The following is a 16,531-nucleotide window of genomic DNA, read 5'->3' as shown; positions in this document are numbered from 1 at the left end:
TTTGAGTTAAAAGCAGAAGAACTTCATGGGTCTATGAAGTGACTCAAATCACACTTAAAGGGGTGTATATAAATATTTTATATATTGCTGCCCTTCTATAGAAAATAATAAAGAGCCTATTCTTATCTTACCACACTACCCTGGTGTCATTCTGTGGTGTCTCTGAGCCCTCCAATGAATGCTTTGACCAACACTGGGTCGAAGTGAAAACCCAGTCAGCTACTCACTGACTGAGACAGGTCCGTGAGGCGGCCTGTGATTGCCTGAGCAGGCTGATTAAAAAGTTTTACATGGCAGGAGTGCCCCTTTAAAACTAACATTTGTGGTAAAAATGTTTTAGAAAAAGCCACCTCAGCTACAACACACATATGCCTGAAAGCGTCATTTGCAGTGGTCTATACTCTCATGCCGTTTACAATTGGTATGATTTGTTTTATACAATATTAGTGGCTCTGAAAAATGTTGTACTATAGCCTTATTTTAAGAAGTTTTCTCATATCAGAGCCACCACAGCAGTCAATCATCTGTCTTTCCTCCAAGTCCTAGGACCCGCATGATTTTGTATGGATAAGATTCTAACTTCTATACATTTAGGGGGAGATTTATCAAAGGGTGAAAAATTTAGACTGGTGCAAACTGCCCACAGTGAACAATCACAGCTCAGCTCTCAGCTCTGGTGAAAGGAAAGAGGAGCTGTCATTGGTTCCTGTGAGCAGTTTGCACCAGTCTAAATTTTTCACCCATTGGGTCCTATTCCATGGGCCGAGGAGGGCCCGATCAACGATGTAAACGAGTGGCGATCTTTACTGGGCCTATTCGTTTACTGGGCCTATTCCACGGCCCAATGATCGTTGAGCGAGGGCTGCAAGGACATTGTTACCGATGTCCTTGCAGCCCTTGCAGCCCGCGCGCTCTAAATTCAGAATGGTCGGTCACCTGAGCGCTCCGTCAGCTGCCCGGCCATTCTGAAGATAGAGCGCTCGGGACCCGGGGATGAAGACAGCGCGGAGAAGAAGCCTGGACAGGTAATGTATGATGCTGCTGCTTGTCAAATCGTTGGTCGCCCACAACGCACCGTTATTTAACCATAGCGATGCGCGGTGGGGCAACGATGATTTTAGGTCTGGCCCTAAATGAACGATCAGCCGAATATGTTACAGTATGCAGATATGTAAATCAAGCATAGCACCAAATTGTAATGGTGATGTCTTCTTTTTCTTTTTGTTTCTTTTCTAATTTTTCTTTGTACCTTTCATTTCTAGGATGGCACAAAGCAGAAACGAGAACGAAAGAAGACTGTATCATTCAGCAGTATGCCAGCCGAGAAAAAGATCAGCAGCGCAAGTGATTGCATAAATGCAATGGTAGAAGGATCAGAACTGAAAAAAGTCCGGTCCAACTCCAGGATCTATCATAGATACTTTCTTTTGGATGCTGATATGCAATCCTTGAGGTGGGAGCCTTCAAAGAAAGATTCTGAAAAAGCAAAAATTGACATTAGATCTGTGAAAGAGGTCCGAACGGGAAAAAATACTGATATTTTTCGTAGCAATGGAATTTATGACCAGATTTCGGAAGACTCTGCTTTTTCTATTATATATGGAGATAACTATGAATCATTAGATCTTGTTGCAAACTCTGCTGATGTTGCCAATATTTGGGTTACGGGTTTACGGTATTTAATTTCATATGGGAAGCATACTCTTGATATGATTGAAAGTTTCCAGGATAACATGCGGATGTCATGGCTGTCTCAAATGTTCAGGGAAGTAGATGAGGAAAATGTGGGACAGGTTCCTCTTTGTAAAGTGGTGCAATTTATAAAAAAATTAAACCCAGGTCTTAAAACCAGCAAAATTGAATTAAAATTTAAAGAATTACAAAAATCGAAAGAAAAAACTCACACTGATGTTACCCAAGATGAATTTATCGAAGTTTTCCATGAACTATGCACTAGGCCAGAGATTTACTTTTTGCTAGTGCAGTTCTCGAGCAATAAGGAATACTTGGACACAAAGGACCTCATGATGTTCTTAGAAGCAGAACAAGGTGTGGCGAAGGTAACAGAGGAGATCAGCCTGGACATTATCAAGAAATATGAACCATCTAAAGGCCAGGAGAAGGGCTGTCTGTCATTGGATGGCTTTACAAATTATCTTATGTCACCAGATTGTAGTATTTTTGACCCAGAACACAAAAAGATATGCCAAGATATGACACAGCCTTTATCCCACTATTATATAAATTCATCCCATAATACATATTTAATAGAAGATCAGTTTAGGGGTCCTTCCGATATTACAGGGTATATTCGTGCTCTCAAAATGGGGTGCAGAAGTGTTGAATTGGATGTCTGGGATGGTCCAGATAATGAACCTGTGATTTACACTGGCCACACAATGACAACACAGATTGTCTTTCGTAGTGTGATTGACATTATTAACAAATATGTCTTCCATGCATCGGAGTTCCCATTAATTCTTTGTTTAGAAAACCATTGTTCTGTCAAGCAGCAGAAAGTTATGGTTCAACACATGAAAAAAATTTTAGGAGACAAACTTTATACTTCTCCTCCACAATCAGAAGACTCATACCTCCCATCCCCTGATGATTTAAAAGGAAAAATATTAATAAAGGCTAAAAAACTCCCTCCTGATTGTTCAGGGTTTGAAGGTGATGTTACAGATGAAGATGAAGGTGTAGAGATGTCGCAACGGGTAGAGAAAGGAGAAGAGCAGCAAAATCCTGTTCCTGTGAAGAGAATACAACTTTGCAAAGACCTCTCTGACCTTGTTAGCCTTTGCAAGTCTGTTCAGTTCTCTGATTTCCAGACATCTTTCACGAACCAGAAGTATTGGGAGATGTGCTCCTTCAATGAAGTTGTAGCTGGCAAATATGCAAATGAAAGCCCTGGTGATTTTGTCAATTATAACAAAAAGTTTCTTTCTCGAATATTCCCAAGCCCAATGAGAATAGACTCCAGCAACATGAACCCTCAAGATTATTGGAAATGTGGTTGTCAAATAGTTGCTATGAATTTTCAGACTCCAGGACTAATGATGGATCTTAACATTGGCTGGTTTCGACAGAATGGGAACTGTGGATTTGTTCTACGTCCTGCCATTATGCGCGAGGAGGTCTCTTTTTTTAGTGCAAACACAAAAGATTCTGTGCCTGGAGTTTCTCCTCAGCTTCTTCATATTAAAATCATAAGTGGGCAAAACTTTCCAAAACCAAAAGGGTCAGGAGCTAAAGGAGATGTTGTGGATCCATATGTCTATGTCGAAATCCATGGGATTCCTGCTGACTGCGCAGAGCAGAGGACAAAAACAGTGCATCAGAATGGAGACAATCCAATATTTGATGAAAGTTTTGAATTTCAGATTAATCTTCCAGAATTAACAATGGTTCGTTTTGTGGTGCTTGACGATGACTATATTGGAGATGAGTTTATTGGGCAGTATACCATCCCATTTGAGTGTCTACAACCTGGATACAGACATGTTCCGCTACAATCTTTAACTGGAGATATTTTGGCTCATGCCTCTTTATTTGTCCATGTAGCAATTACAAATCGCAGGGGTGGAGGAAAGCCTCATAAACGTGGTCTGTCAGTGAGGAAAGCAAAGAAGTCAAGGGATTATGCATCAATGAGGACATTATTGATAAAGTCCATTGATGAAGTCTTCAAAAACGCCATTCAGCCTATAAGAGAAGCCACAGACCTACGAGAAAATATGCAGGTAAGAACACTGTTAAAGGTAGGAGCCAAATTTACCTCAAATTAAACATACATATTATTATATAAATGTATATTTATAGTGTTTCATTCTTTCTTTATCTTAGATGTTATGTTTTTTTTTAACTGATCATATGTTATACCATGAATCTCATGAAGGTAACCTCAGGGCATATGAAAGCCAAAGAATAGGTCTTACCATAAGCCTCCTGTGAGAGTACCTGTCACTATGGCAGCCTTGAGCCATCTGTGTCATCTAGATGACATTTGTCACAAGGGAAATATCTGGCTGCCTGAAACTTCCCAAAGCAAAATCTCCTTTTGACAGCTGTAGTTTGAAAGGGGTTGTTTCAGATGAAAGAATACATTAAGTATAACTCTTTTGACATAACTTCTGGGGAATGAATGTAGTGGTGGCAGTCAATAATTGGTGGCCTCTGCCACATCAGAGTAACACACGATAGCCAGAGGGTCCATTACAGGTTTAGCGTCAGGGTCCAGGAGCTTCTGGTTAGAATAATTTATTTGAATAAATTATGTTAAACAATATGGAGGTGACATCTTTGGAATGGTGCTTGTAGTCTGTTCCCAACCTAAACTTTCCATTTTATGGGCAGGTGGACATAACTGGACTGTCCGCCTCCCGTGACACATTCTGCCTAATAATTTCTTCAGCAGTTTGGATACGAGTGGCTGGAACATATTTCAGTTCTTTATGTCTCACAATGCTGACATGTGGTTTAAATAAATATTGAAGGATCCTGTTTTAATTCACAGGTTTGAAGTTTTGCTTTGTTTGAAAAGGAGAGACATTATTTTATTTTGACATGCAGAAGACCATCTGACTTGTGCACATGCTTCACTGCACTTCTTCGGAGTTAGCCAAAAAAAAGTTATATAGCAACAACCTAGACACTCTGCAGTTTTGAGAAACATTGTGAATATTGTGTTTTATCAGTAATTGCTATATTAGAACTATGGATAACAGTTGAGTTTGGGACCCTACTCATTTTGAGTTACTTAATCCCATTTTCTTCCCAAACCATACATGATAGCTGTATCTTAAGCTTTATAACTCTACCAACTGAGTAGGTATTAAATGGCTGGAGCCTCATTTAATGTCTGTTCCTTTGGGCTTCCCCACTGAGACCACACTGGTTGCCACCTGATCCACATTTTTACTGGATGCATAAAACATTACAACTAACGTGCCAACAAACCACCATGTGCAGTCCTCGTTCCCTGTACACATCTAATAGGCACATACATCTACTGTACTCTTGTTTTCAGTTGTAAGTTGAAGTGGTTGAGTTGAACTAGTTTGTTCAATAGCCTAGGTGGTTGTGCCAGAAACAAATCAAAAACTTTCCCTGCCTGGACAACCCCTTTAAGCAATCATATTGTTACTACAATGAGCTAGATTTTGTTGGTAGTTGTCATATTACCATTATTCATTAGGTTCATTTTACAGAATAAAAATATATACAGTGTACTGTGTGTGCATGTATATATGTGTATATATATGTGTGTATATATATGTGTGTGTATATATATATATATATATATATATATATATATATTATACAGTTTTTGCTCACACCAAAAATCTGATTTAAGAGTCACCAGTATGTTACCTGCTCGATTTCTATTCCAGGGCTATTGGCCAAACATATTTTTAGTAAAATTCTCTGATCACCTAGAGGTATCCAGAAGGGACATATCAAGAGTTAGGAAGAGCATCTAAATTGTGTGTGACAGCAATATGTACTGGTTGGATAGTTTTGAAATTCATCCAGCACAGTTCTCCTTGTGTTCACCTTCAAAACTGTGCCACCATGTTCAGACTGTTCCGAGTCTTAATTATGTGCTGCTTTCTATTAATAATGATTAATTAATTGCTTGATAAAAATATAAATGTTATCACCAATTTATACAGATCATTAAAGGGACTCTGTACCCACAATCTGACCCCGCAAATCCAAGATCTGTCCTGGGGTCCAGTCGGCAGGTGATTCAGTTATTGTCCTTAAAAACAACTTTTACACTTGAAGCACTGTGTCAAATTGGCATGGCCTTGATTGTGTATGAATTAGGCTGGCCCACCCTCTCCATCCCTCATCCCCACCCTCTTCATCATTAGGAGTGCTCCAGGCAGGTATTCTACTGTTCATCACCTGTGTGTACACTTCACATGAGTTGGATCGTTAAGGCACCTGTGCTGTGTTCAGACAGGTGAGGAATAGAAATTCTACCAGGGCACAGAGAGATAGTTCAATGTTAGGGCATAGACACTCTGCAATTTCACACAAGTCTGCAAGTTCAAAAGTTGTTTTTTGGGACAATAACTGCATCACCTGCCAAACAGACCCCAGAACAGATACTGGTTTAAAAGCAGCTATCTGAACAAGTACAAGTGGTTTGGGTAGGGCAGATTGTGGGTACAGAGTCGCTTTAAGTAGGATCTGTGTCATACTGTACCTGCCCCTTACTTAGCCCGGCCCGATGGCCCACTCTTTTGCATTGCTTTCCTGGCATTGCCGGCTGTGACTGCCATCATGACCCTTGCTGAACTCCTTTTTTGGGGCTTTCTGTCACGTTTCCTGCTCACTATTGCCAGCTTTAAGCTCCTGGTACTGCTTATTCCATGCATGTCATATCACCTTTCCTGCAGCCAGAGCCTTGTCGCCCTTTGGATCTTGAGCTGTGCAAAGGTGTTTGTCCTTTTCTCTTTTTCTTGGTAATGATTTGGCTTACTTTCTGACCCCATCATCTGTCTGCTGCCCACACTAACCTCTACCTGTTCTTCTATGATTTTACCTGTCGGCCTTGGTTCTATGTACAGTATGTGTCCTCCCCTCCACATGTCAGCTGTTGCTAACACAAACTACTCCAGGAGTACCAAGCTGAGCTTTTTTATGTGTGTGGGGTTGTGTGCTTTTATGGCATCCTTGTGTTCTCTTCCTGATCCTAGTACCCTTTAGGAACATGTGAATAATGTACTGCAGCGTCTCCTGGAGAATTGTTTGTTCCCTTTAATAAAGAATTGCCCTTGCTAGGGTATATAATCTCTTGCAGAGGCCTGTAAATTATTCTGGACGAGCTGTATGTGGCTCTTAAAGGGGAACTATCAGCAGATTAGACAAATCTAACCTGCTGATATCTCCCTATTAAGCACGGGTGCTGAGGATGAAGGTATGTCTGTTACCTTCATTCTCTGCACCATTCCTGTGCAGTTTGTAGTGTAATCTTGTGTCCAGTTTTGAAGCCCTGGGATTGAAGCCACTTAAAGGGGAAATATAAGCTGGTTAGACGAATCTAACCTGCTGATCAGTACAGACAGGCACTGAGCAGCTAGTCTTCTCTCCAATAAAGTTCTTTATTCCAATGCAATGGACGCTTCACATATCAGATACACAGCAACATGGTGAGAAGAGCGTCGCTGCTTGCTCTCCTCATGTCCAGCCAAATCTACATCTACATCTGCCCCACCAGAGACAACGACACCCACACACTCTATTCTACCCTGCCCCCATTTCCTGTGGTGTTAATCACAAGGGCAGGGGCATAATACTAGCTAGAGTCACCACCCCCCTGTGGAGAGTGTAGAAGGTCTCAGCTCTTGATTCCAGAGGGTCATTAAAGTCAATGATCAGTTTCCCAATGTACAATGCTAATACAACAAGCAACAAACCAAGTAAGAAAACTACATTAACAAACACATCTCTGTGACAATGGCTCCCTTTAGCGCATGGGACGCTGAGGATTAAGGTATGTTTTTTACTAGGGGCAACTGAGCCAGTTTTACTTTACACCATGTTTCATAAATCTCCCCCAATAGGTGTGTGGTACTGTGCCAAATTAGAGATTGCTGTAGCCCGAGAACGGCCTTTGCCGCTTATTTGTCCCCACCAGCTGGTGGCTACCCCATTGATGAGGCCAGCTTCCCAGCACTGACCCATACAATGGGGCCGCCGTTCTGTACAAGGTCATCATAGTCATTGGTTGATGCTTCTTTTTTACAGGTTACAATAACTATTTGTGGACATCTTCAGATTTGCTTATTGTAAATTTATCAAATTTTGCATATTTGTGGGTCAAGTATTACAATAAGATATTTGCTTTTTGCATGCCAACCACATCTTTGTACTTAATTTTCTAAATGCCACCCATGACTTTCCTAGCCGTGACCCTTTCCACATTCCAGAACAAAGTTGCCCTTCAAAGTTTATTTATTGTTTGTTGCCGTCTCATGCACTTTTAATGCCCCCCCTCCACCTTTCTAATTCTAATTGACTTCTGCTCCATTTCTCTAAGAGCGGCTCTATTGCCAATTAGTTAAACATTTCGTTTTAGATGTCCTAGAGGCAGGCATGTTCTCGAAATAGAGCAGCTTGTTTGTGTTTGGCCGGCACACTTTGCTGTAGAGACACTGCTGCATTAAATGAGTATTGAGTCTACAATCCAATTTAGGATATCGGATTAATCCCCTTGGACATAGTAGCTTGTCAGTGATTATTGACTTTTCATTGCTAAGCTGCTACTCCTTTCCCAGGTAAATGTTACATTCTTACGTCAAGGCAGTACCTAGCTCCAGAGTCCATTGAAGACTAATAATGGGCACAAATTCTGAACCCTATTGTTAATTTATTGTTTTTTTTATACATATATACTATACACTAACCCAAGTAATTTTTTTTTCTCTTTTTTTCTTTTAAATACACAGAATGCAGTTGTTTCATTTAAAGAGCTGTGTGGACTTTCCCCTGTAGCTAATCTTATGCAGTGCATCATGGCTCTGTCAACCCGCCTGGCTGGACCTGACAACACCCCAGTAATCGTCATGAATCTCACTGATCAGTATCCCACTATGGAGCTACAAGGCACCGTTCCAGAGGTCATGAAAAGGATTCTAACAGCGTACGACTCTGTGAGTTTTTCTGTCATGATGATGTATTGTGCTGAACATCTGTATGTATTTTCGTAGCTGTTGATATAATGGGAAAGTCCTTACAGGCAATTGATTTTTTTTTACCCTGAGTGTTAGGCCTCATGCTTGTTTTTGTACATAGCCGCAATACTAAAACCCAATTAGTTGCTTTGGAATTTACAATACTGTTTATCTATACGCTTCTGACTTCATACAGAGGCGCAAGGAAGTTTTTCTGGGAGATTTTTCTCACCACGCCAATCTACTGTATTGCGGCCTGCACTGTTTTGGGGCTGGAAGCCCTCTGCTGCTGTTTGTATAGTGGTGGTATAGGAGCAAGACGGCACTCTGTAATGGGGTGGTGCTCGTGGTAGGAAATGGTGCAAGTAAATAGTAAAGGAATATCCCGGCACTCACCAAGTTCTTTGTGCTATTTTATTAAAGTGTCCCATCATACAGGTACAAGTAAGGAGGACGCGTTTTCGTCCTGTGGCCTTCATCAGCTGATGAAGACCACAGGCTGAAATGCATTTTCCTTACTTGTACCTGTATGATGTGACGCTTTAATAAAAGAGCACAAAGAACTTGGTGAGTGCCGGGATATTCCTTTACTATTTGGATAGTGGAGACACTGGGTAACTGCAGCTGCAGTTTCCTGGTCCCACAAATATACAATAAAAGGTGCAAGCCTTCTAGTCATGTTTAGTGTGCCGCACCGAGTAGCTGATCAGTTCGAGTACCAAGTGTTAACACCTCGCAGATAAGCAATTAATGGCTCATACCATCTAGTGCATAGTCCTGGATATACCCCCTGTAAGAATTGACTTATACTTTATTTAGCATCACAGCTGACTCAATCAGTGGCTGGTGGACAGTGGGAGGTGTTGCTCATGAATATTAAGGACTATTGAGCACACGCACATAATGGAGAGGACAACCGTGCAGTGCTCAGAGTCCTTATTACTTTGGAGGATATCTCAGAATCAGCTGCACAGAACAATATAAGGGATACATCATTCTATTCAGCTTCTATGTCACTAGTTTATACTGCTCTAAGATAGGACAACATAAACCTATTGACAGAGTCTTTTTACAATGGTTTCTGGTGTCACAAAGTTAGACAGATTTGTAAATTATTTCTGTTTTAAAAAGTCTTTCTATATCTCTCAGTTGCTGTATGTTCTGCAGAAAGTGGTCTATTCTTTCTTCTAGTCTGACATGGTGATCTCTGCTGCCACATCTGTCCATGACAGGAACTGTCCAGAGCAGGAGAGGTTTTCTCCTCGGATTTTCTCCTGCTCTGGAGAATTCCTGACATGGACACAGGTGGCAGCAGAGATCACCATGTCAGACTCCAGTTCCTGTAGGACATACAGCACCTGAGAAGTACTGAAAATATTGTGTGGTTTTTTTTAACTTTAAATAAAAGTAATTTACAAATCTGTATAACTTTCTGACACCAGTTGATTAAAAGCATTTTTTTTCTCCGGAGTACCCATTTAAGTGAATATGGCCAAGCTACAATTACTTGTATCTCTGATTGGCAGAAATCAGTACTGTGCAGGGAAAACTTCTACAGGACATAGAGGTAAAGTAATTCACTGGTGTTACCCTTTACCAGGTGCAGTCCTGTATACTTCTGTTTACTCCATTATAAGAGGACTCCTTTTCAGTTTTTTGTGCTATAGTTTTCCACTAGACAGCCCTGCTTGTTTATTAGGTTGGGCTCTTATCTGAAGCAGAAATGTCTCTGTGCTCTGTGCATTTGGTTCCACACAAGATAATAAAGTTACTGCTGGATGGATGCCACTATAATATCTCTGAGTATTGTAGTCGATAACAGGATTTACAACATTTGTTTCCCTGGAGATTTTGATGATTGCTTTTATGCATGCCATAATCCTATAGTATATAGGCTACAGGTAAATGTGCGGACTGTTGGGGTAACATAGTCTCGTATTTAAAGGGGTTGGCCACTTTATAGTAAAATTGTTCAGTGTACGGTATTAGTAACTACTCACAGCCCTTACTGACAGCAGCTCCCTGTGGAACTCATAGAGCTAAAATCAGACTCCTCTCCTCCAGGCTGTCCTGCCCTGCTCTGTGGTGAGTCTGTCCATAATATGGCCGACATAGAGGAGCATGTGACCATGCCCCGCCCTCCAGTTTCCACCAAAGACATATGTAGGCTCAGTGGTGGACATTAGGCGGTGGGGCATGGTCACATGTTCCTCCATGTCAGCCATCTTATGGACAGACTCCCCACAGAGCAGGGCAGCCCAGCCTGAAGGAGGGGTGTCTGGTTTTAGCCCTATGCAGCACACAGGTATCTGCTGTCAGTAAGTGCAGTGAGTACAGGTACTAATACTGTATACTGAACAATTTTATTATACAGGCCAACCCCTTTAAGTCTATGGTATAGAATGACTATGGCCTGTATTGCGCCCCATACTATAAGTTAACAGGATGTGGCCCATCAAATACAAACCAATTTTAGGGGCCCGAAATTTTTTTAAATGTGAAATTAGTCCACAAAAGGATATTCAGGAACTATCTGGCTGTTTTACATTCTGGTCACACTTGAATTTTGCTTTTCATTAGGCTCTCCAGTATTCCTGACTGTTAGAATACTCTAGCCACCAAAAATACCGAAACCCACACACATCCCATTAAAATGAATACAGTCAGGCACTGTGGTCCATGATGGATGATGGAATAATGATGTGAACTGAACTAAGTACTGTCCCTGGGCAATGCTTTATTCACAGCTATTTATGTGATTATTTGAGGCCAAGCTATATGGAGTCTTGAGTTTCCCTATTGTCTATTTAGTTTTCTGATTGGTATAAAGGAATTAGCATTTACCTATTTTTTATCCAGTAATTTGTTATGGGGTTGTATAGCATTAGTAAACCATGGCTGCATTCTCCCGAACCCCCCCACCCCCCCCACCCCACCCCCCAAAAACCCCCCAAAAAACAGCACCACACTTGTCCACAGGTGGTATACGGTATTGCAGCTCAGTCTCATTTACCATCCTGGTCAGTGGCAGTCTAAGCACTATAAATCGTCTGTAGACTATAGACTTGGAGATATTTTCATGATAATTTTTTGCAGGTGAAATCTAAAAATCCGATCCTCCCCTGAACATTTGGCACTGGAATGAATGTAAAGTTAATATTTGAAGTCCCATGTTGACTCATTTATTGTAGTCCTGTGTGACTGACATAAGGTCAGCAGTGAGAGTGTTTGAAGTGCTGAGACATTTGTTTGAATAGTAAAATGTCTAAGGGTTCATTGTGTTTACTTAACTGCTTCATGTCCATGGCATTTTGGGCCTTCAGGACCAGAAACAGTTTAACCATTTGTAGTTTAGCAGCCATAACTTTTTTTTTCTCACTGTAACTGTTCACGTGACCACCAGGACTAGTAGGGACATAAAACTTGTTACAGTCACAGCACTCATTGAACTCTGTCTATATAAAAACAGAGAAGACAGAGGACTCCTGTCTTCTCTATAGGATCCCTGGCAGTTTGTGACAACATTCAAGAGCCTGATCTCATTTTTCCTGTTTTAGGCTATGTTCCCACTACATGAGAGACCGGCTGACCGGTCACGGAACGGCCGGTCTCTGCAAAGATCATCCCGGTCGGTACCTAAGTACCGGCCGGATGATCTTTCCGCCGCAGTGTTCTGATGCGGGCGCATCAGCGCGTGCCCAGATCAGAACCTCCCCATAGCACACAATGAAGCAAGCGGCCGGAGCCACTCGCTTCATTGTGTGAACTGACAGGTCTTGCTGCGTCCGTAATTCACTGAATTGCGGTCGCAGAAAAGTGACATGTCAGTTCTTTGCAGCGCCATATGGGATGCTGGCCAGAGCGTATACTATGTGTATACGCTCCGGCCAGGATCCAATAGCAGTAAAGGCAGTGTTCCACACCGTACAAAGTACAGCCGTTGTTGCCGATTGCAACAACGGTCGTACTTTCACATAGAGTGAACATAGCCTTAGGGTACAAACACATGTACCGGATCCGCAGCGGATTTCTCACTGCGAATTTGCAACGAAATCCACTGTAAATCTTTTGCCTGTTTCTATGAGAATACATAATTGCAGTGAGATTGACATCCCATTGTGAGTATGTAAGTGACAACCCTGTTAACCCGGCCAGAGCATACTGTACCTGCTCCACGATCCGACTTGCTTCGGGGTCTCCCAGCATCTGGATGTCGCTCAGCCAATCAGTGACTGCGGCGGGGCAGCGCGCTGTGGAGCAGGTACATTATGCTCCGGCCGGCGGAGGGTTAACGGGGATGTCCCTTACATACTTGAAGCGTGAGTATGTTAGCCTGAACTTTTGGGCCCAAAAATGGCTGTAAAATGAGGATAGTAAGAGGTAGAGGGCTGCAAAAGGAAGCAAAATAGGGGTATAAACAATTGCCCTGCAAAAATGGATTACGAAAAAGCATCAGGCAACTGCTGTAAACTGCAGTGAATGCCCAACGCCCCCCAAGCCTTAAAGCCTGTTGATTGGTTGCTCAGTAGCCTTTCAACAAACTTTATTTAGTTGCCGAACACGGATTTCTGTAATAAAGTCTGTATTTGGGTCTGAGTACCCCAATACCCCAGTACACAGATTTGAGCATGGAAGCAGACTTTGCAGTCCATGTTTCTCATCCCTAGTCTTCAGTTGAAACCTAAATTGGCAAAGTCCTGATAGCAGAAGAGAGTCAGGTCATGTAATACTAATCAGGTATTTCTAAATGGGGAGCCATTTTCTCATAGGGTTTTCAAACAGGGAACCCTCTGACTTTTTTTCTCTTAGCCATAATGGAGAACCACCAACATTTTAGTGGAGCCATACCATCTGTAAATGGACTCCTAATGATCAGGATAACATGGAATACTATATATTCTATGCCGTTGAAATTTTATAACCAGCCGCAATGTCCTCTGGTTATATCAGCTGAGTCTTGGCGTGTATAATTGCACTTTATATTGTTTCAGTGGATGGATGTGCCTAGAATGGTAGAGTGAGACATACACACACACACACACACAATTATTATTTATACCACCTTTTATTTCTCGTAAATTCGACCTAAATCTTAAGTACTGGAAATATTGGCACCAGAAAGTCACTCTCTGCAAAATGAGCCATAGTTTTCTTAACATTCTAGATTTTTGTCTGTGTTGCCAATCTTCTCTCCCAAAGGCATCAAATGTAGTTATTATGTGTGCTTAATTGAGAGGGAACTTCAGCTGCAAAATCCACATTATTACAGATGTAAAACTTTAAAAAGATAGAAGTGATCGCGCTACAAGACAAATTCCCCTCTGTACCCGAGCCATTTATCACTAGTCTCTAATCTGTTTCCAAAAAGTCAAAATGTTTTTTTGTGCAATCCCATTGGGGTAAACTTGCCGGAATTCTGAAATGATTTGTTCGTCTTGATGTTGGGTACATATTGCATGAATCATGTAACACATTATCATACAGAATTATCGAGTGATCTGCTTTTCTCTGTGGAACATGTTTTACGATTATTTTGTAGTAGTATAAAAATGTAATAATTATTAATTTTATACAATCTAGTGCTGATCATTCCTGAAAGAGTCATTTATGACTTTTTATACACTTCTCAGCTATAAAACAGTTCCATGTTCTCTCCCATGTGCTATTTCTCCAGATATTCTGGTTCTTAGGAACAACTGTTTAAAGGGTTTGGTGTTTAATCATCTATCTATCTATCTATCTATCTATCTATCTATCTATCTATCTTGATAACGGTCTTGTGAGAAGACAGAATTGTTGGATTTTCCTTGTTATTTTTTACCACTTGCAATAAATACCACCTTTAACCTGACGCTGGTGTGCTGCAGAATTTTGCTTTTTATCTGTTGGGATCCTGAGCCAAGAGACTTACTCTGTACAGCACCCGCCACTTGAATTTGCGGCTTTTCCTATATCTATCTATCTATCTATCTAATCTATTTATCCGTTTTTAATTTGCCTAGCCTTAATTTAACTAAAGTATAATCTCTTTCTCCTCCCTTCTCTCACTATCCCTCTCTCTCTCCCCTCCCCTCCTTTCTCTCTCTCTCTCTCTCTCTCTCTCTCTCTTTCTCCTTATTTCTCTCTCTCGCTCTCCTCCTTTCTCTATCCTCCTTTCTCTCTCTCGCTCTCCTGCTTTCTCTCTCTCTCTCTCTCTCTCTCTCTCTCTCTCCCCCCTATGCCTTACTAACATAGTATTATCACTAATAGTACTGCCATTAGCGGCTTTTCCATGCTTCACCACTGACAAGAAATGGAAAAAGACGCTAGAATTTGTATTGACCCTGGCTCCTGCCTCTCTCCTGTGACAACGCATCATCCTCTGATCTCACAGAAGGCTTTGCTGGATCTCATCTCCCTCCACCCTAAGTGCAGATTTACCCCTGCATTGTAAAACATGCATAGTAACAACATGTTTCAGGTTCGAAACAAACCCTTTGCCAGTCCATAGCAGAGTCACAGTTAACAAACAAAATATTTAAAAGAATTTAAAGGGAAACTATAAGCAGGTTAGAAGTATAAACTCCCTATAGGGTAAGTTTCTTTCCTCCATCCTCTGCGCCATTTCTGAAATATTAAGAGTTTAATCCAGGGATGGGGAATCTTCGGCCCTCCAGCTGTTACAAAACTACTTCAAAATTCCCATCATGCCTGGAAAGCCAAAGTTAAATCTTTCGCTGTCCAAGCGTGAAGGGAATTGTAGTTTTGCAACAGCTTGAGGGCCAAAGGTTCCCCATCCCCGGTTTAATCCATTTGCAAATATATTGTTTTGGTGCATTGGGGGTGGTACTACTGATGTGCCACTGGCCGGACCGCCCCTTCTAATGGTTGTTGCCTTGGTGCACTGGGGGCTGTAGTCTCATCCCCAGTGAATCAAAACAACATGTTTGTATATGGATTAAACTGTTTAATATTGCGGAAACAGTACCAAGGATAAAGGTAAGAGACATAACTTTATCCGCACCCCTCCATGCCCTACAGAGAGCTACAAGGAGATACATCTAACCTGGTTATACACCAAAAGATACCAAGACACCAATAGATACTTCTAACCTGCTGATAGTTTCCCTTTAAACTCCGTTATTGGTTGAGTGGGTATTTCCTGCGGGGACCAGACATTTTTCCATCAGCTGTGACAGGGGATTAGGGCAGGTGAGTATTTTCACTGCCCTCTAGGACAGAAAAAGAAACGTCCGTTGCCAGAGAACCCCTTTAATGTTCAGCCGACTGATCTATCTGTTGATCTATCAGTCTAATATATATATCACCATATAGAGTACTGCTTTCTGCTGATGGAAAAGTTGCTTTTTATACTATGTTGTAGGGCAGTGTACAATAAGAGAATCCACTAACAAGGCAGAGATCAATAATAACCTCATTACAGAATGGCTGAGGTTTTGCTTTAGACAGGCTAAGTCAATTTATAATGAAGTGTAATTGACCTCTCCTCCCTTGTTAAAAGGGAGAAAAATAGCAGCGGATTGGAAAGAGAACTGCTGGGAGTTACTTGAAGTGCGCAACAAATATGTGTCAGTATCGTGTGAACTTTGGAGACAGCTTGGAAAAATTCAACATTGTATCTGTCACAAATTATCAAAGGAGCAATGAGGAGAATTAAATTATTCAAGGCTTTGCAGTGTTTTGTGCTTTTTTTGTCCTATTTTTTTTTATTCTGCAGATTTATTAAAGGTAATGTAACTATGCAGGAAGAGGTAGCTATAGAAGAAAAGTAAATGTGCCACAGAGTTTAGTATCAGGCCATGTTCACATGGCGTAAGACTCTCGCTGTTCTGTAACCTGGTTGG

At 41.3% G+C, this 16,531-nt stretch overlaps 1 protein-coding gene across 2 annotated transcripts in view; it reads left to right on the top strand.

Moving 5' to 3' along the window:
- PLCL2 (phospholipase C like 2) overlaps positions 1-16,531 on the top strand; it is a 149,969-nt gene that overhangs the window by 87,574 nt on the left and 45,864 nt on the right. For both annotated transcript variants that reach the window (XM_069958703.1, XM_069958702.1), the window contains exons 3-4: positions 1,263-3,743; positions 8,463-8,666. In XM_069958703.1, the coding sequence (XP_069814804.1) occupies positions 1,263-3,743; positions 8,463-8,666 (2,685 nt within the window). The remainder of the gene's footprint in view (positions 1-1,262; positions 3,744-8,462; positions 8,667-16,531) is intronic.

Source organism: Dendropsophus ebraccatus, chromosome 2, assembly GCF_027789765.1.
Source record: "Dendropsophus ebraccatus isolate aDenEbr1 chromosome 2, aDenEbr1.pat, whole genome shotgun sequence".
Lineage (NCBI taxonomy): Eukaryota > Metazoa > Chordata > Amphibia > Anura > Hylidae > Dendropsophus > Dendropsophus ebraccatus.
Note: the sequence above shows the minus strand (reverse complement) of the source record. Positions and strands in the feature narration are given on the sequence as shown.